General features: G+C 42.9%; 1 protein-coding gene across 1 annotated transcript in view; it reads left to right on the top strand.

Moving 5' to 3' along the window:
* RPGR (retinitis pigmentosa GTPase regulator) overlaps positions 1–22,044 on the top strand; it is a 193,913-nt gene that overhangs the window by 21,841 nt on the left and 150,028 nt on the right. The window contains exons 3-5 of the mRNA XM_085622914.1: positions 1,523–1,615; positions 18,128–18,190; positions 20,622–20,780. Coding sequence (XP_085479040.1) covers positions 1,523–1,615; positions 18,128–18,190; positions 20,622–20,780 — 315 coding nt within the window. The remainder of the gene's footprint in view (positions 1–1,522; positions 1,616–18,127; positions 18,191–20,621; positions 20,781–22,044) is intronic.

The raw sequence follows: 22,044 nt of genomic DNA, 5'->3' as shown, positions 1-22,044 counted from the left end.
CTGAGCAGGCTGGAAAGACGCTCCGCTTAGGTCAGGGTGCCTGTGGGGTTTCTCGAACCCGGCTGTTGAATACAGCCTGGTTAGAAAAATCTAAATGTGCCTGTGTGTTTTGGTCTGCGTGAGACCGAGGGCCAAACACACATGAGCACTTAGGGAGTGCATGCAGCACTCCTCGTCCTCCATCCCATGCCTCGGCCCGCTCCTCCCTGCACCCGCTGGCTAACTGCTTGAAAATAAAATGATAACAAAATATTGTTTTATTTTTTTGCTGCTGGTTCTGAGCCAGTGGGGTGGAGCTGCCCCAGCGAGATCGGTATATACGGCCACTATTGCAGAATATTGTTCTCAGAGAATGAGGCCTGCTCTGTTTTACCTTCAGCAACTGCAAGATAACCGGGTTTGATTTTCCATGATTAATATTTTTAATTATAACTGAAAGGCTAGGAGACAAATTAATTTTATGTGATAATATACATGTGATCTATTGTTGTTTTTTATGTTTTTAACATTGTATATTTATGGATAAACTACATTTTAAATATGTAATGTTTGTTTGAAATGAATTATTTTATCGTCATTTGTACTGAATAAAAGCTGTTTTTTTATTGGGTTTGATTTACTTTTGCTATGGTTTACATGGAAAACACAATGGAGAGACATATTTTTTTCTGACGGAACCTCAGTCTTTCACCTGATTAACGTTTGCCAACTTTTTTCCCTCTGGAAGTTCTAATGGAAATTCACTTTTCATAATGTTGTTTTAAAACATACATTTCTACCTAGCTCTATCTCTTTCTCCTAGCCTCTATGGAATGAACAAATTAGATTGAATTGATGTCATGATTGTCAGTTGGCAATTTAGCAGATTTGCCCAGTCACATCTGATTACTCTTTAGTGCTTCAGAACCAGTCACTCGGGTTTTTCCGTGTATCTGTTACTCTCCGAAAAACATCCAGATCCACTCTGATGTCTGAGGATATTTTGGTAGAAGGCCAATCAGGAAAGGCATTACAGAAGTTAAGTAACTGATTCTTTAAATCAGTACTCCAAAAATGAATTGGAACAAGGAACTTTCACCGATAAATAAAAGTGAAATCTCCATGATGACTCCGCTGGGTATCTACTCGTATTCTTTTTACACACTAATATTTGTCTTCCAAACATAGTGGCCCAATAGAATATTAGGTATATAACAATGCAATGTACTTCATTTTACCAATCTTTGCCTGAAATTGTTATTTTTCTAGACCTCTTCCCCCAATGTGGCGCTTAAAAATATTATTGCTAGTTTAATAACTAGTTCTGGTTTGCTCTTCTAAAGAATGGCCAAGTGCATTGGTACATTGTGTAAGATTAACACACTCAGACTTTTTGACAAGTAAAAAGGTTCCAGAAAGAAACCTCTCTGATTACCTTATGCCAGTCTGTATGAGGTCAAAAAATGTAAATTGACATAAATAATACAGCCCTGTTCTTCATCTACGTCGTAGTTTCTAAATGATTTCATGACATCTTTTGTAGGCAATGGAAAACTCTACACGTTTGGCAGCAACAACTGGGGCCAATTGGGATTAAAATCTGGGAACACGATAACAAAACCAACCTGTGTAAAAGGTTTGTATCTTGTTCTTAGCTGCATTTCTCATCACTATCTTTGACTTATGTGACATTTTTGTGGTGCATTAACTTTTGTTTGAAATTATACTGATACAATATATGTATATTGTACATGTCAGTAATATTTTGTTGAGAGAGCGTGCAAGTGTGCATGAAGCAAATTAATTGCATAATCTAAAGAAACTAAACATAACTAGTAAAGTAACAGCAAAGTAGTGAACCTTTCAATCAATACTTAGGTGATTATTGCACTAGGAATGGGAGATTACTAAGATTTTAGTGAAATATCTAGTAATTGGCATATTGAACTGGTCACTAAACTCAAGACTATTTTGCATCGGATCGATTTGTTACCAGTAAGCAAATCCGTGTCTGTTATTTGAATTATGTGATTAAGAGCATCTATTGCTTTCTCAAAGTGCAACACAGAAATCCAGCAACTGGCCTATTCATCAGGTTATGTTCTTCTTTTAAGCAACCTTGGTGAGCAAAACACATTTTCAGAATGTAAAATCAGATGGAATGTTATGTTTGCGAACTATACTCTGAAATGCGGAAATCTGGCAGTGTGAAACCACATTCACAAGTTTAGTATTAGGGGTTGTCCTGGCGGAGCTTCTGGATGAGCCATCCTGCAAAAGTAATTGAACAACTACATACATGTACGCTTCTGTGTATTGAGTGCACCCCTGATGTGCCTGTAAATGCAGGCTGATCTGGGGGCTTGGGATTAAGTGGGAACAAACACTTTTTAGATTTTGGGGGGTTAGGGTATACCACTCTGAAGTTAATTTCTGGGTATTGTGGCTGTCCTAAAGCCTCTGGAAACATTTTGGAAATACATTCTATTTGCAGTAATTGGGAGAACCTCCCTAGAAAAAATGGTTATTCTCTGTTTTCTTTATTATTTCGCAAACCTTTCATTGCTACTGCCCAGTGAACTGTACGTGCACTCAGTATGTAACTCTTGGCGGTTTAGGGTACTAGTATCTAAACTAAAACTCCCGGCAGAGAGAGCCGGTTTAGGCACACATAATTTCAAGGTATATTACCTACCCACGCACCTACAGAGGGCACCCCGGAAGTTCTCTAGGCATTCAATGTGGCAGTAGCAGTCTTGAAACTAACCCAAATACAAGAGGCACCCCTGAATAGGCTGCTCCTCCCTCATACTAATAAGGATTGCCCCGTCTGGTGCAAATGGCAATGGGTTGTTTCAAGGGCAGTTTATAGATCGCACGGCATGTTATATTGTATGTAACAGCAATACAAGTACTATATATTCCCACACAGAAAACAATTTCTAGCAAAAAAGAATCCATACAATGGGAAGATGCGGGTATTAAGACGCTAGGTGATTTATCCCACAAGGGCCCCCTAACCACATTTCTGATATTAGTTGAACAATAGGAACTCCAATGGGGAAATTTCTCCTTGATAAGGGGTTGACTAAAAAATGTCAAATACAGAAGGGCGATCACACACGAGCCTCATATCCATGGAGATGACAGGAAGTTGATAAGCTGCCTCAGGGAATCCAGGCCCTACTGGAATATCCATGACTGAACAAGAGGAAAAAAGGATGCGGAGGAGGGGAGATCATTTCACGACAATGAATGGGAGAGAGCCTTAGCTTACTTTCATAAAGTTTCCGGCAGTGTGAGCTCAAATTGTATTCAATTTATTCCCATACATTCAGACTATCTAACGCCAAGCTATATCAATAGGGTATTTACTGTAAGAACGTTTGAGTGCCTCGGGTGTCATGAGTCACAATCTGGGTTCAAACATGCTCTGGGATTGTCCTGTGATAACTGTATATTGGGTGGGATTAACTAATTTAAAACTAACTGGTGGCCTATGCAGTACAGAGGGATGTACACTTTGGCTTTACAATCTTTTGAAAAAATCACCAACAGAATCTAAATTTATACCGTTATGCTTCCTCCTGGCTACAAGAACCATTCCAGTGGCATGGACTGCACCGAAAACAATTTTGTTCATTGCTTCATTTGTTAAAGAAAGAGTACCGGTCCCTGAAACTCTGTTCGGAAGACTGCGGCCACTGCAATTAGATGTTATGAAATGTTGGTGCTCCAAATACAAGCTTGAATCCACCTCATTACCTCTTCAATCCACCACCAGATACTCCCTGCTTCTTTATCCTACTCTTGCAGGCTCCTGCGTTCTCCCTTTGTACTAATTTTGCCGTCTATCTCTTCCTCCATCTTCCCACTTTATTTTTCCCTCTCTTGTTCTCGGTAAATGTCTCTTGCGAAAAAATAAGTGCAGGTACCCACAAATGAGTGCCGGTGGTCCCCACTGTTAGCTACTCGCTCAAATTAAGCACTGCCCTAGTTGATAAAGTGGCATAAAACAGTCAAGTGCTGTGCTTTTCAGATAGAAAGTAAAAGGGCTAAGAAGAGTTTCCATTGCTCCACAGGTGATGCATAGGTTCATACTCTAACTAATGTTTATAAATGTAACTATGTCACAGCGAATCACTAAGTCAAAAAAAGTTTAAGTAATACTACATATCAATTCAATATATCTTTATTCGATCTTAAAGATCAATAAAGCACATAATAAAATTATACAATAAGATAAATACATAAGTTCAATATCACAATATACTGGTCTTAGTGCAACAATATACTGGTCTCAGTGCAATAAAATAAGTAAGAGTGCTACATATCATTCAGTGGGCTCGAATGTTGGCTTACAGTGGGTTATTCTCTCTTTTACATCAGTTGGAAATTTCCCAAACAGGGTAGTTTCTCCCCACTGCTTGAACTTCCTGTATGACAATAACTGACTGACCTCCCACCAACATTTCATATTTATTTTACTGCTCGTGTTGTCTCGATCCAGTGGGTCTTCTAAAGAAAGTTGTAGCAGATCTCTTCAGCTACCATAATTGTTTGAAATAATTAGAGTTGTGTTTTTGCGCTTATTAATTGTCATTAGGATAATCGGTGCAGCCTTCCTATAAAAATTGGTAATGACAATGTTAATTTAAAACTGTTGCATAATTGATACAGTGATTTTAGGTGTAAAGGAAGGAGAGTGGAAAAAAGAAAAGAAAAACGTGTATGTCTATATATTCGATGTAACTAACAAAACAACAACTAAGTACACTCAGCACCATTCCACGTAATTCCACTCAACATAATTTCACTCAACGCCACACAATTCCACACTACAGAATTCAACTCCACACAATTGCCCTCACATCAGAGAAGTGTATGACCAACACATCCCACATTGGCCTGCCTCTCTTCCCCTGTACCCCCATCACTGAGGAAGAACTTCCCGCTCTTCTCAGCAAGGTCAAATCAGAGTCCCTGTTTGACCCTGCAAACACTGTCACAAGGAACTCCAGCCACCTTCTCCATTATATTGGAACTCCTGAACTTGTCCCTATTCACTGGAATAGTGCCATCTAAGTGGAAACATGTGGTGGTCAAACCCTTTCTAAGAAAAATAATCTCGACCCAACATGTCCATGGAACTATAGGCCAATCTCCCTGCTCCCAATCATAGGCAAGGTGCTAGAGAAACGAGTCAACCAAACACCGTCTGTGTTCCTTGAAGAAAATCATCTGCTGCACACTTCCCAGATGAGATTTCGTACACGACACAGTGCTGCTGATCCAGGAAGGAGCTCTCATCCTCCTTGACCTAAGTGCAGCGTTTGACACGGTTGACCATGAGACACTCGCGTACAGAAGCCGTAGTAAAAAAGATCCACTTCTTAATTGGCTCACCTCTTTTTTTGAAGGGCAGATCTTTCCAAATTTGTGAGAATTCATACCACTCTGATGTCCTTCCCTTGAAATGTGGGGTCCTGCAGGCTTCGGCCCTCAGCCCCACTCTTTTTAACCTGTACGTGCTCCAACTGGCAGATATTGTTCAGGAGTTTGAGCTGTCAATAGTATCATATGCTGATGACACACAATTGGTCATCTCCCTCGCCCTTGGAAAAGGCTCACAGTCCAAGTAGCTGGCTCCCTGCTTGGTAAAAGAATCCAAGTGGATGGCGAACTGCTGCTTAAAACTGAATGGGGAAAAAACTGAGCTGATGATTTTGGAGAACAGACCCGACCCCGACCACCTATAGACTGGCTAGAATATTTGGGCAATCCACCCATCCCCATCTCCCTATCCAATGCCTTGGGATGTGGCTGGACAAGTCCCTTTCCATGTATACACAGGCCAAAAAATGTACGTCTACTGGCTAGTTTGGGCACCCTCCGAACACTCTTTAAAATCCTAGACATTATCCAGAGTGTGTCCATTAGAATTGTGGTCCAAACCCTCGTTTTCTCCCGGTTGGACTACGGAACTCGCTGTACATAGGCTCCCCCAATTATGTTATCAAAAGTCTCCATGTTGTCCAAAATGCGACGGCAAGGATCCTATACAAGGTCCCAAATTTTGCCTCTGCAAATAGTGCTCTAGCTTCTTTGCACTTGCTCCCTATTGAGGCAAGGATAACATTTAAAACGCTCTGTCTGGCACATAGAGGGCTTAACGCCAAGGAACCCACTATGATAAGAGCACTATGGACCCCCTACTTCCCGTAGGGATGTAAGATCCTCTACGGATTGCTTCTTGAAGGTACCTAGAATTCACAAGGCCAGATGGGGTAGTAGGTCCTTTTAATATCTCATCCCCAAACTTTGGTACGTGCTCCCCATAGATTTAACATGCTTAAACAATGAATCCACATTCAGAAAAAGGCTTAAAGCAAGGCTATGTACACATTAATAGCCTCCCCTGCGTTTGTTCACTTGTCCTGAAGCAACAGTGTGTCTTAACCAGCGCTGGGAATCCTACGATTAGCTATGCGCTTTAGAAATCCACATAGCTTAGAAATACACATAGCAATTCCATTCCACACCACATCATTGCACACCAGACCACATAATTCCACTACATACATCCAATCCACACCACAGAATTCCACATCATGCCACATAATTCAACACCAAGCCACATAATTCTACTCCACTACATGCTACTCCATGACACACAGTACCATTCCAGATAATTACACTCCTTGACACACAATCCCACTCCACATACTTCCACTACATTCAATACCTCATCATAATTATCCTCATACCTCCACTGCACACCACGCTACATATACACATAACTCCACTCAACACCAAACAATTCCGCAAACATTTCCACAAAAACCCATATAATTTCACTCCACATTGTAATCCACAAAATATAATTCAACATCATGCCACATAATTCAACTCCACTACATGCTACACCATGCCACGCAATGTCTCTCTACGTAAATCCACACCATGCAACATAATTACATTCCACATAAATCCACTGCACCATGCCCCATATTTACATACACATATTTTACCTCTACATCACATACATCCACTTCACTCTAGAACACACGGCTAAAAGACATGGACATTGACACTGCTAATAGCTCTAGGATTGCCAAGACGTATTGGCTTTGCCAATGCTTGTTTTACTTTTTGTTCTTATATGCTTTTTGTGTGATGCACTCATTGGAATACACAGGGCCAGAACAACCACTTTGGTACCATGGGAAATACAATACAATGGAAAAGTATGGCGTTTTATCAGTGGGTGACACATAAGGTTTTTGACTACTGAAGATGTATTGGTTGGTAAGGTAGTCATTCCCTTGAATGGGAAAAGAAAGAACAAAAACATTTTTTTTAAATTTAATTTAGGAAATGGAAACACTGTAGGTACTTGCCTTGGTACTTGACATCAGATGGCAATAATTAAAGAATATATTTTTGGGCCAGTGGAATTCGGTCACTTAGGCAGCCACTGAATTCTGTGATTTAGAAAAGAAAAAAAGAATTGTTTGCATCAACCACAGGCTAGCTTGCAGTAAAAGCATTGAAAAGATTAAGCTATAGGTCCGCGTTTGTTGATTAAATCAATTTGAGATTCTGTTTTCTAGATCGTTATTGGCAACATACATAAGTGTTATTGCAGCAACACATTTATGAAAAATAGTATGTTTAATGATATATATCTGTGTGCATTTACACAAATGGAATGTCACTGGTATTTAATATAATTAATTTTTACTTTCTGTATTCTATGCCCCTCATTGGTTTTAGGTTATTTTGTCATACATGCACAGCAATTTTATAATTCTGTGATAGTATATTGTTTATCAAATATTTTATTGATATTTAATAGCATGAGTAGTGTGTGTACAAGAGTAATTACAAATATGATGACACACCCATACTAGGAGCAGATATTGTATTTGATAAGTCAGGCCAATAAAATAAACAATCCCATGCACAGTAGAGTCAAACATTCTGTCACTGAAATGCAACACTGCCCCAGTCATGAACCCTCAAATTGTCCCATATGTGAGCAGTTAGACCTCTGTCGTTATGTATTGAATTTGTTATCAAAGAACTTCTAGCCATAATCCTTACCTATTCCTGGAGGGATGGGCAGTAGTTGATCTCCAACATTTAGTAATATCGATCTTGGTGAGTAAAACTCCTAAACCAATAAGGGTATGTTCCCCTCAAGCATAAACCTGTTCTTCCATAGTTTTCCAAGAGTGCCATTTTCGGAGGAAGAATAATATGGCAGCCCAGAAAAGTCGACAATTCTTGTGAGATAGCTAAGTAGTATTGTTGGATAATTGCACAACCCAAGCAACATCTAGGGAATCACCAGTTTACATCCGTCTTCAAAGGCAGTTTGGAGACGCATGCCTGCCCATCGTTCAAAGGTGACCAGATCAGTAATAAAATAAATGAAAATATGTAACTTGGATCAAGTATAAAATAGCTGATATGGCTAGCTTAAAGGATGCTGTTTGAGGTTCCCACAAGTATTCAGCTAAAAGACTGAGGTCCTTCTGTTGTGATCTGAGACCCAAGATTGATTTGGAGCATTCATGGCCAGGGTAATGTTAAAGCTATGAAATGCCCTTAGTTTCTAACCTGTCTATGGTCAGTTTAGCTTCAAAAGGGTTAAATTTGGGAAGAGAATTCAAATCTGATTTGTGTGTCTGCAAAGCATGGAATAGCTTAAAATATTTGTAGAGCTAGAATGTATGCAGTGGGAACTCCTCATTTAGTGAGTGGAAGGATTTAACATGATCCCATGTAACATACCCCAATTTGACGATACCAATGCAATCCCACTTTTGGAAGCCACAGTCCGATATTCTGGGTAAACCATACACCTGTTGATAGAGGTGTCTTCTGGATCAGTTTACAGCCCATCCTATCACAAACCAGCGGTCCAACAATCCATCACTTCTTTTCTTTTCTGACAAGAGGGAGAGAAGTAGGCATAGGACTGCCATCTAACATGGCAATACAGTTTGTATACTGAGGGTTCGTACCCGTTGGCCAGCAAGGTCTACCTAAATTCTTTTCCTACTGCTCACCTGGGTGAGATTAGAAGCGCATTAATAGCTAGCTAGGAGGGTGTTCTCTTCTGCCTTTTTATGCATTGTGGTCTCGGAATGCTGTTTGCTTGTTGTCGAGATTCACTCATGCCTTCTGGGATATGGTGAGCAAGGGCTTACCCGACCTCCCGGAAGGGTTCCCAAATATGTCTGCTAAGACAGTCCATGGCAGACAAGATATGGACAAGTACATTTTTCAGACTCACTTGAATTCTACAATCTGCATGGGCCTTGCGAAGGGCATCATTGTAGTGTATGCTCCAGAGGTTTTATTTCTGGAAATGTGCAGACACCATACCTTATGGATGTGCCTTTTTAATGACTTCTGACTGTGTAGAGACAAAGCAGGTAGAGCTATGCAGCAGTTCATGGATAGCCATGCTACGGCCTGATCCTTGGGCTTACTATCCCAGCCCACAAGTTCCAGCATCTATACAAGGAGCTCAGAAGTTACTTCCGGGGATTATCTTATTGTCAGAGGCAGCCACTGTGGCTTGTTCTGCAGCTGGTACAGCCCTTTTTGTGGCTTTAGGGGGTATGGTGAAGAACAAGGCCACCAACAATGCTAGACCTCATATCTTTCTCTTCTCTTGCCACTTATGTTACCAAGCCGCTCAGATTCCTTCTAAGAGTCACCTGTGGCCATTGGAAGTAGAATGTATGAAGCAATATAGAGATGGAGCCCCCTAGAGCAAGAGAAGAATTAGAAAGATGGGGGACTCGTGCCGACTTCAGCCTTCAGTTTTGATCACCTCAAAATTCCGGATGTTCACTATACTCCAGGTTATCTCTGCCTTAAGTGTTGGGGACTGAATTGAGTATTTGGACTTACAAGATGCATGTTCCCATCCTGCTGGCCCACTAGCATTTTCTCTTCTTTGTAGTGTTGAAGGAACTTTTCCATATTGCTATCCTGCCAGTGGTATTTGTGGGGGTGGGGGCTGTGGTCCATCTTCCCAATTTCTGGTGCATGTATTTCCAGCGACTGGCTGTTGAAGGCAGGCTCATCACAGTGTGTTGTCTTCCATCTGCAGATAACCATCTCACTATTTTCTTCACCAGGTTTCTCCATCAACAAGCTGAAACCCCAACTTCAGACAGTGCAAAATATTCCTCTTATAAGAGCTGTTCTGGACATGCTGTTTAAAGCTTTTTCAACCATTCCGTGAGTCGGGAAATTTCCGAATATGATTCAGAGGTTCTCGGCTCAGTCCTGTGTTCCCACAAGGATGGTTCTGAGCCTTCTAGGTTTCCGAGCCTTGTGTACTCTGCTGGTGCCTCAGGCCCCTTCGCACAAATGGGCTCTGCAGTGGAACCACCACCTTCAATTTGCGATAGAGCTGCCTTTCGTTCAACATCTGTGAGTCGGGTGAAGATGACCTGGAACTTTCTTTAAGGGATAAAGGATATCAACTTGACATACTTCAACCATTTTCTCTACCCCATCCATAGCTCACAGTGTTGATGAATACTTTCACTGTGTTCTGGGAAGGCCACCTGCATGAAGCTAAGATCAGAGGCCTGTGGCCTCCAATGGAGCAGTTGTGAGGTGCCATCCAGCTGGCATTCAAGTTATCTCTGACTTCCATAGTGGGCACACTTGGGCAAGTTCTGATAGATAACACTTACGCCACGTGGAACTGCAATGAGCAGGGTGGTGTGTGATCACGTGCTGTGCCAGGAGCAGCTGAGCCTGTTTTTCTCGCTGGATCTTTAGGGGATTTCCATGATTTGTAACCATACATTGCAATGCCTAAGCTTCTGGTGGACGAGCTCAGCAGATATCATCTAGCTGACTACAAGTGGCATCTACATTCAGCAGTAGTGCAAAGCGCATGCCTTAGGTAGATCTTTTTACTACTACTGAGAACGCTCATTGTAAATTCTTTCACGCTACATTTTCTTCTCAGGGTTCCCAGGAATACGTGTTCCAACATCCATAGGATTCTACTCTGCTTTACGTGTTCCTGCCTCTGTCCCTGCTTCCCGGAGTTCTGAAAAAGGTCAGGAGGGACTGGTCTTGCTCATACTGATTGCCCAAGATTTGCCTGGGATGCATCTCGTGCTCCAAAGTGCTGAGTATGTGCTCCCAACATCAGGGTGGGGTTCTATACCTAAACGTCCACAACCTCTCCATGTATGGAAAATGGGCAGACGCGGCTGAGTACGTTCAGTCTGCCTGCAACAGCGATGTGTATGATTTTGGCCCATCACTGCTCAACCACAAAGCCAATCTTCTCTGGCTGCTGGGCAATCCTGGTGCGAGGACTGTCAAGTTGATTTGCTTTAGATTAAACTTTCTCATACTCTCTTGCTTCCTCTGTCTTTGGCCAAGCAAGGCTTTGCTGTGGGCCCTCTTAAATGTTATTTGTCTGCCGTTTATACTTACTGAATGTGTCTGATTAGCCCTCTCTGTTCAAATCACCAGTTGTGATGTGTGTTTCAAATGGACGTATACACTAGTTTAATCCTGGCTGAAGTGGGACCATAACTTTGTCATAGTTACACCCTTGCCTATCTGCCCCCCCACCCTCCCCCAATTATTGTTTTCCTTGAGACTTTGTCAGAACATAACATGCCTCCGTCCGTGCCAAACAGGTTTAGTCTTTTCTGGTCACAGAAGCAGTAGAGAGAGAGTCCCCAAGAGGAGAACTAGAAAGATGGGGTCTCATGACGATTTCAGGCCTTTCGTTTTAATCACCTTATGTGGAAGCAAAAACCCAGGATGCTCCATCTACCCCAGGTTCTCGCCACCTTAGATCTTGGGGACTGGATTGTGTGTTCTTATATTCTTGATGTGCATGACTTTTGAGCCAATACACAGCAGTCCTTCTAGGACAGCATATTGCTGGTTTCTCTCTGAGATGGCATGGTGGGCAAAACATTGATGGATTGGATTGCGGCCTAGAGTAGTTGCCAGTGGCTGAGATTAATTCAAGCGATCCATCAATCACTTTTATTTTTAGGTCTCGCTGAGCCAGCGCGCATGCGCTGCTCGGAGAGCATTTAGTATACGGGTTTTCTAAGTGCTACCCACATGATTTTGCAGGCCTGAAGCTTAAGTGCACGATGGCGTGCACATGCACAGCTGCTGCTCGCACTCCCTCCACCCTTCTCCCCCTCCCTTTTCTTCAGCTTTAATCAGGCTCCTCTGTTGCTGGCATTCCCCCCTCCCTTATCGCCCAGCCCTTCTTGTCACCTCGGCTTGCACTCACCCCTCCTTTCTCCCCTTTCGGCCGCTTTGATGCTTTCAGTGAGCCGCGCGCCCAATGCTTGTTTTCTGTTTGCTCTGTCTCCCCCAACAGTCCCACCCCTCTATCGTTCACTTTGTTCACTCAGGTCCTTACCCGTATTGCAGCAGAAATGCTTATTTCCCTGCACCGTGAATTTCCTAATCTGCAGAGACCAACCCTCTCATCATTCCGCAGAGACCAGAGGTCCACTATTATTTCCATGCTTTGATTTTGTTCTTCACTTGTAATCAATACATTTGAACAAATACATGAATTTCATCCTGGTGTATTGAGTAACGTGGTTGGCATCCGTGACCGATGCTTCTCGCAGTCATGGGGCATGCTTACCTCATGTCCGTGACCAGGGCGAACGGGCTGTCCAAATGGCCGCTCCGACTTTAAGAGCTATTCATTTTGGTGCCTTCCCGGATTCTACATGAGCATTTAGTGTAGAACGGTGGTGTTAAGGTATCCTATTGAAACGGACACTATGAGAACTCGCTCCCAAACCGAACAGAGGGAAGTCAGTAGGCGCACTGGAAAAGAGCTCCTCTAAATACCGTCTCACAGAAATGATTGAGCTAGCGTTGGTTATGACTCTGGGCCTCAAGTATCAATAATGCTTCACATTATTTTTTTAACATTGGTTTGTGGCTTAACAGCAAGAGAGGCCAACTTTGAAGCTGGAGAGCCGGGTTAAAATCTGGGGAGGCTCGAACAGCCTGTGATTCTGGGCAAATCACTTAATCTTCCTGTGCTTAAAAATATGAATGTGTCTGTCTGTAATGCAACTAGTGCTCATGTAAAGCGCTCTGATACTTTCAAGTCGAGTTGGCGCTATATAAAACTGCAACAACAACAAACAAACAAAACGTTGTGCAGGTAGTTTGAGTAAATCGTCGCTCTAAGGAAAATTACTTCCCAGGGCAATTCCCTGGTGCGATCTTCATGCAGGCGCTCCATTAGTGCTTGTGAAACCAATTTGGCACAGGCCCGGGGTCCCTGGTCAGTGTCTAAATATGCTTTAGTTTCCTCAGGATAGTCTTGTAGGCTTTGACAAAGGTGCACCATGGTGCTCAAGTGGAAGTACCAGATAAGAGCTCATCTTTGGTTTAATCTGGCCATGCTTTACCTCTGTCCACACATCCATACACTCTTTCAATTGTTGCATGTGACAGACTTATATGACCTCCGGAGTAAAACTGCCAGCTTCAGTGCTTTTTGTTTGACATGCATGATTCCGCCATTTTGGCATGTGCATTTATTTGGTGTATCCTCAAATTCTTGTGTGCATTTTATCCTCCTAGTGGTTGATGATTAAGAATACTAACATTCGACTTGCGTCGATTGTGGTCATACACAAAGAGGGTAAACCCCGCGATAAGTGCGCCTCATATCGGCCTATTTCACTTCTTAACGCGGAGCCGAAAATTCTGGCTAAACTCCTGGCGACCCGTTTGATTAGGGTACTTGGCGACTTAGTCCACCCGGATCAATCCGGCTTCATCCCGCACCGAAACACAGCGCTGAATCTTAGGCGTCTTCATGGCGTAATCGCCAGGGCGGGCACGTTGCGTGAACCGGCTATTGTGGCGTCTCTTGATGCCACGATGGCCTTTGACACGGTGGAGTGGGCATACTTGTGGGCCGTGCTGGCCAAGTTCGGTTTTGGCAGCGGTTTTGTGAGCTGGGTGAGGTTGCTGTACGAGGGGCCGCTAGCTAGTGTTGTGGTGAATGGTCGGGCGTCGACTCCGTTTCAGCTTGGAAGGGGTACTCGGCAGGGTTGCCCCCTGTCGCCTCTGTTGTCCGCCCTCGCCCTTGAGCCGCTGGCTGCGTGGATACGTTGGCACCCGGATATACGGGGCCTTCGGTGGTTGCCTGAACACGAGGACCGTATTTCGCTCTATGCCGATGATATCCTGTTGTATCTTGCCTCACCCAAGAAGTCACTTATAGTGGTCTGTGACGTACTCACATCTTTTGGTAGGAACTCGGGTCTCGTCATCAATTGGAGCAAATCGTACTTGTATGTTCTTAGTGGCGAGGTTCCACCGATCCCTAGAACATGTTCGATACAGATCGCCCAGCAGGGTTTCGTGTACTTGGGGATCTTTATCTCCATGGATTCGGCTGTGCGCTATGAGAAGAATCTGCTCCCCCCCCTGGCGCGCCTGAGGCGCGATGTTGAAGGTTGGGGAAGGCTGCCGCTCTCCCTCGTTGGGCGTGCGGCCCTGTTCAAAATGATGTCTCTCCCCCGCTTTCTCTACGCCTTACAGAATACCTTGGATTGGGTGCCGGCCAAATACTTTCGGGAGGTCGAAGGCCTCCAACGGACGTTGCTGTGGGATGGGCGGCCGCGAATTGCTATTGCAAAGCTGACGCTTCCATGGTACGACGGGGGCATTGCGCTCCCAGATATCCGTCGGTACTATTGGGCCACACAGCTGAGCGCGATCAATCATGGGCTTTATGGCCCTGCTCTCAGCCCTGGGTATGCCATGGACAGGTGGTTGCTGCGTGGTGGTAACTATTACAGGGCGTTGTACTCGCGATCCCTAGACTCGTCCCTCACGGGGCCCACCGCTGTGGCAGTGCGGGTGTGGAAGATGGCAACTGACTCGCTGGGCTGGAAGGATAAGCTCACCCTCGCTACCCCGTTGTTTGAATCGGAGAGATTGGGAAGGCTTTGGCATTCAAAAGGCTTTGATAAGTGGGACCTGATTGGCATCTCCAGGGTGGGTGATGTGCTGCATAAGGGGAAGGTGAAGTCCTTTGAGGAGTTGCAGACTGAGTATGAGCTGGGGCCCTCTGAGTATTTCAGATATATTCAGCTGCGCCACGCCCTCCGATCAGTCCTCGTGGAGGGTGAGAAGGTGCCTGAGTCCTCTCCCTTGGAGGACCGGGTCCTTGATGGCCACATGCCCGAAAGCACGATCTCGCTCATATATGAGAAACTTATAAACGTCCGGGCGGACATGCTTCTGGGGCTGAGGGACCAGTGGACTAGGGACGGCCTCGAGTTAGATGATGAGGATTGGCAGTCAGCTGTTTCTTCCCCTAAGGAGGTCGCGATCCCGTCGCGCCTGAGGCTGGTGCAGCTTAAAATACTGCACCGAGTGTATGTGACGGGGCCAAGGCTGGTCCACATGGGGTTCTCGGAGGACGGCCTGTGCAGGAGGGGGTGTGGTATGGTGGGTACTTTCCTGCACATCATTTGGGAGTGTGGTGTCATTGTGGAATTCTGGAGGGGAGTCCATGCAGTAATGGGGGAGGTGACAGGCATTGCTCTGCAGCCGGAGGCGCGGTGCTGTCTCCTGAATATCTGGGGGCCCACTGACCTCGATGAGGTGCGGACCCAATGGGTGACACTAGGTAACATGGTCGCTAAGAGGGATATCGCGCGATTGTGTGGCTCTTCGGGGCCCCCCACACTGACTGCGTGGAAAGAGAACATGGACTGGAGCATGTTTAGGGAGAAGACAGTCTACTGCTCTAGAGGCCGCCCCCGGAAGTGGCACGCCATCTGGGGGCGGTGGAATCAATACAGGGGGGGAATATGTCTTGCCCCTGATCTGGAACCGCCCGAGGAACAGCTTTCCCCCTGACCTTCTTTCCAGCACAGTCTGGTTTGTGAACTATTTGGGCCTCTGCTGTCCCCCCTCTTCCTCCTTACACTATCTTGTAACTGGTAGATGAATGGGGCCTGGCCTCCCCTGGGGGCTCTCACCATGGTTTTTATTGTTCTTGCCTTGCTGGGGTTTGCTGTGCTTTTCGTGTTTGTTTAAAATTGAACCTTTGCACTTCTCTTTGTACTTTGCTGGGGACGCATCACTGTTTCTAATCATCGATGCTGCCGAACCTCCGGGTTGTCGGCTGAATAGCTGTGTCCTGATTTTTTAAATAAAGGTTTTTTAAAAAAAAAAAAAAAAAAAAAAAAGAATACTAACATTTTTATAACGAGTTGTTTCATAAAGTGTTTAATGCAACAGTTTTTCTGTTTTTAAAGTTGTGAATGTAAATGCTGCTACAGATGTCCAATTTAATTTGTTAATCTCTTCATTTGGCGCACACAAATGTCCTGTTCAAGATTATAAAGAGGGTATGTGTAGTCTGTCTTTTGGAATCTGGTTACAAATGTAAGATTTTTTTTCTTTCTCTTGAATAAATAAATATTTTTCGGCGCCCCATTTGCGGTTTGGTGTGCTGGTCTGGCTCCGATTCGCGTATCCCTGTCGATTGAATGTGTCCATTTAGTTTTCAACTCTGGGAATAGCAAGTGTGTCCTTTTCTTCTGATGGCAAAATGGAAATACGTCAGTGTCTTCCTCTGAACAAATGTTTTAACGTGTAGTAGATGTTCTTTCATTTGACTACCATCTTGCTCATAAGCAAAGCATGAAAGGATCACAGTGTTTATCCTACTGCTCTTTTATGTCCACTGTCTCAGTTCATTTGCCTTGCAAAGGCATGTCCATCGAGGACTCATCTGTTGTAACCATCACTTGGGTGTTGCCACCTACATTGTCACATGCACGTCCCAATTGCTGAGCATGTAAACATAGTCTATTAAGCCACTTCTCAATCCTACTGCTATGACTCTCCAAACAAGCATTGGCATAGCCAATAGGTCTCGCCTTTGGGACCTTATAAGTGTTTAGCCATGCAACAGTTAATGTTGTTGCAGTAAGGATATTGTGCTGGATAACTAAATACTTATAAGGTCCCAAAGGCGCGACCTATTGGCTATGCCAATGCTTGTTTATTTTTATAAGTGAGATCCCCTAAGTGTGATGGGTAAGTGTGTTCACAATGCCATATGAATCAAGCTGCTCCCTGCCGACTATGCACAAATAGACCGAAACCGGTGTGGACTGATGTCAGCATGCATGGGTGGGGCCTATATATAGGTCTGCAACTTCACTTCCGGATGCTGCACAAGGTTGCATCAGTGTTCCACAGAGTCCAGTTATCTGCGCGTGCTAGCAATTGCGAAAATGTTTCTGGATCTAGTCTGGCGCCTCTGGCGGAATTCAGAAGATGAGCAATTTTCAGCTAGATGAAGTAACGAGCAGATAGACCACCTTCAAAGTTAAGTAACTTGTTGGAAAATCCCTCACTTCTTCCCTACAGGAACCATTCATCTTCATTTGGTCAACTGTTTCTTATTGCATCTATGATGCGCTTTATTGCTGTTGTGGCCAGACGTGCACTATAGACACACTTTATTAAATAAATAAAAATAAAAACAAAACCATGAATAGTTAGAAAGTCATACGTTTTTTAAAACAGGTGAATGGCTGTGGAAGTTAGAAGTAATTTATTGGCCTCACCTTGTATCTGAGGAAAAAGTAATAAAATCTGGCAATGGTGGAGCAAGGCCCTCGCCAAGATGAGCTTCTGTAAAGGATCTGGACTGAGCCCCAAACGCTTACTCCGGTTTTAGGCATAATGCTATTGATTCTCCCACTATATCAAAACTAATTTCTGCATTTTAAATGCTAAACACATGGGAGGTGTGACACATAGGAGACACAGAGGAAGCATTGTGTTGTCTAATTGGTTTAAAGGCTGTTCAAATGCGTAATTGTAAAAACTGGCTGCATGTGTGAAAGAGTAATGTATTTTCCCTTAAGGCTGCTTCATAAAACTCTACTTCTAAATGTTAATTTGGCTTTGGACGAGGAGAGGGGCTTGATAAATTAAATATTTGTAACTAATTATTGTTTGTAAAAAAAATTGCTCAGGTCATTGTTAATATTCATTGCGAATTCAGAAAGACAAAGAGTTTTCAAATCTTGTTTTTTTCTTCAATTCACAGCTCTAAAATCTGAGAAGGTGAAACTTGCTGCTTGTGGGAGGAACCACACTTTAGTTTACACAGGTAGGTAATCCGTGTCCTTGCTCAAAAGGGTTACGGAATGATTCTATATTATTAAGAGTTCAAACCTCTAGTCCAGGACTTTTTTTTAAACATCTTAAGACTTTCTAAGAGTTGTAGTTGTGGCTTATATCAATTGAACCAGTGGTTTGTAAAAAGGAAAGCCTAGGACCTGCACAAGGTGTTTATGTAGCACTGGAAATCCAGAATCTGCAACATTGTGAATAAATCTGCATGGTGGGTAGCAAACTACATGCAGACAGCTAACCCTAGTGGGTTAACGCCTGGTGTTACCTCTTCACACGTTTCTACCTGTCTCTATTTGTTCCTGTTGTCTTTTTCAGCTCGTTTTTCTCTGTATTGTGTGTATGTGCATCCAATCTGTCGTTCCATCCTCTATTCAAGATGTAAACTTCCAGCTGCTTCCCTTTGCCTTGTATTCATTCCAGGTCCTCCGAGCACGCCATCTATTTCATATTGCCCATTCACACTCCTGGAACACTAACTGTGAAATGCCGTTGTTACTGAGATTCACCTTTCACCTCCTTTACAATATTTAAATGGATTCATAGTGATCACTTAATAATTTTAGCTCTACCCAAATTCTGTGTTTGTCTCTGAATAGTCTTTTACTTAAATTGTAAACCTTGTTTAATTCAAATGTTGTGATGACTGAATAAACTTCTCTATAATTTTTTTTTTTTTTTTTAAATTGTCCCTCCAACTGTATGCTTGCTAATCCTTGCCCCACCTTGCGTGCAGTTTGAGTTGGTTAACACTACCTATTATCTGGCTGTGTACACATTCGAAACAGCATTTTTATAAGCAAGTAAAAAATAAACCATTGTATAATGAGCTGAAAAGCAGTGTTGTTTGTTACAGAGCAGTGTTATGAGTTTTACTTGTATTTTCATGTGCCAAACAAAATATTTCCTTGCCAGCTCAAATTTGTAACCTAAATTCAAGGCACGCTGGCATTTGTCCTTGAAATGTTGCGGAATTAATATTAGAATCCGAGGAATAACATTACTCTCCTCCGACTATTACCTGGAGTCAGAAGTCAGTAGGTGGTAGGACTTTTTGCTCAGATATCGGGTGAGGTCTTTAAGAGGGTGATTTTTAAGAGCACCTATTGTACGAACGCACCACTAGTGCGATTGCTGCCCTTCAAGAAACTTCATTAAGAAGCCATAGTAGAAATAGAAAGAGCATAGATTCCTTGAGATGGGAATACGCATGGTGATAATCATTACTTGGTATTCAAGAATCCCCAAATCTGAATTGGTATGCCAACGAGACAGTTCCTGGTGTATGTGAGATTGATAAGGGCAGCGTGACTATCCTAGAAATGGGTCCCTGATTGGCCACCTGAAAGGGCAGTCCATGGTGTCCTTCTAATTCTGACTTGAAGAACTAGATCAATGTGTACCCTTTATAGAGCTCTATGGGAATACAAGCCTAAGTCACCACTTCTGAATATGTACCAGTGGGATTCAGACTTTGAAACATCTTTGCCTCAGACGCATTGGTCTGAAGTTGAGTGGTTGGTGAAATAACTATTTACAGAAACACAGGTCCCCTTGAGAGGTGAGGTCAAATGTTTCTTCTATAGTGCCTGTGTTTACCTGCATCCTAGTCTCTTCTGTCACTTACTAATATATGGAGGTAGTATTTGCATGTACTGCTGTGTTTGTTTCCAAAATAAGATGTACGTTTAAAAAGAAATAACGTTCTAAACATTGACACTTATGAAGCACACAGTTCACCGTCTGAAGCTTTTAATTAGACACTGTCCTGAAAATTGAGCATTTTCACATCCAGGGGAATGTACACTTTAGTAGTACCCTGTATGTAGGGTAATGGGCATTTTACATTGAAGGATATTTTTAGTTCTCCTACAGCAGTGGGAAACCACCATTTGTTATTGTATTGAAACCAGATGAAGCCTTTTGTTTTGGCTACAGAAAAGTAAGTCTAAAGCTCATTTACTACAATGCTTTGAACAGCTAATGTATCAATCTCTGAGTAGGTGATCCCAGTTTACCACTAAGGTGTTTAGCTATACCTTTAACCCCAAATGACTGAAAGAAAACTGTCCCTTTCACTCCAAGCTGTACTAGGGGTACCTTTCGACCACAGCATTGCTTAAAAATCATAAAATGTTCTTTGGGTTCAGGAATCCTGCTATGTTCATGACCAGATTTCTGACCCCAGTTAACCCATGAATAGTTGAGATTTGCCCACATTTTCTTAGGTAAGCCCTGGTGCATTTGTACACCTGAAAGAATTCTGGACAAATTCGCTCATGCCTAGTGTTTGGTCTTTGCTTTACATGCTTAATGACTATAATAAATTGAGCATACCTTAAAAGGGGTGCCCTAAACTTTAGTAATGAACTGTTCCTATTTACATGTTAAATGTTTTCTGATTGCAGATCGTGGAAGTGTGTATGCTGCTGGAGGAAACAGCGAGGGCCAGTTGGGTCTTGGACATACAGAGGAAACCACCGGTTTTCAGGAGATTACATTTTTTACCAATCAGTATAAGATAAAACAACTGTCCGCCGGATCAAACACATCTGCAGCACTTACAGGTAAGAGAGACTTTAAGAATCTAAATGTAAATATATTATAAACCGGCATCTAAAAAGGTGTTGTGTAGCTGTCCTCTTCATATACACTCTGAAGTAGATAGCAATTCTGTTAAAATCTCCACTTTCGAGTGTCTATAAAACTTGGCAATCTACTTTGCCCTCCCAACACCACCTGTGTACATATTCTGTATCATCCACTGAACTTAAAATCCAATGTCATGGAACACCTAGCAGAATGTATCACACTAAATTAAACACTATCCCTTATAAACATATTTTAGGTGACCTAAATATATACTGGAGAAATATCAAGTCCAACCCTACTATAACTTTGGCAATCTCCTTTGATTTGAATGACTCATCTTACTCAACTATTCTGCAGGCCGGCTAATTGTAGTGCCTCCTTTGTTAATCTAGTGTCTTCTTCCCACAGAAATAGACTGGTCTGACCACAGCCCTATACCAGTCATCATCCCAATCACCTTCCGTAGTTCTAATTCTCATAACTGATAGATACATTGTTCAATTAGAGCCTGTATCAAAAGCTGTTGAACTGGGCTTTGCATGGGGTGTCACAGTGACAAATGTAGTATGGGCGGGATTTACAACGTGCACTCTTTGATGATTGCTATAGAGGTATAGTCCTGATAAAGACCGCTGACCCATTTTGGGCACTAGAAATCGGCTGAAACATATCGACTAAATAACAAATGAGGATGGTGGGTTCCAATTCTAACCCATTACCGTCCCATAGAGTTTTTTTCTTTTCACCTCATCAGGGCAGCCAAGAATAAATGCACAGTGTGGCTTTTGCCTTAGGCAGTTTTACCTATTAGCATTCCTGAAACATTATAATTCCTGATTGTAATATCCAGAGCGCCTTTTGTAACTGAGCCCATCCAAAGAGAAGAATGTGTCTAGGATGTGGGAAAAGCTTGATGATGAAGCTTGTACGCGATGTGGGTGAGGGCTTATTTTCCTAAAAAGAGGGATCTCCTTCATACTATCATTGTAGTTTAAAATTCAGTACTACTTGGTGCTCACTATACCAGTTGTGGGATGTATGTTTTATAAAGGAAGAAGGAACAGTGAGCTTTGCGACCTCTCTCCCTTCTGTTGTGTTCTAATAAATATCGGGCTTCTGTTGCTTTTTTATGTTTGAAAAGCTTTATTCAAGAAAGAATAAATACAGAGGCGTCAGCCCAATATAAGAAACAAACAAATGGAATGGTTTACAATAAACAAGCTGATGTCATTTAAGAAA

This window comes from Triturus cristatus, chromosome 8, assembly GCF_964204655.1.
Source record: "Triturus cristatus chromosome 8, aTriCri1.1, whole genome shotgun sequence".
Classification (NCBI taxonomy): Eukaryota; Metazoa; Chordata; class Amphibia; order Caudata; family Salamandridae; genus Triturus; species Triturus cristatus.
The sequence above is the reverse complement of the archived record's forward strand: the minus strand, read 5'-3'. Positions and strand labels throughout refer to the sequence as shown.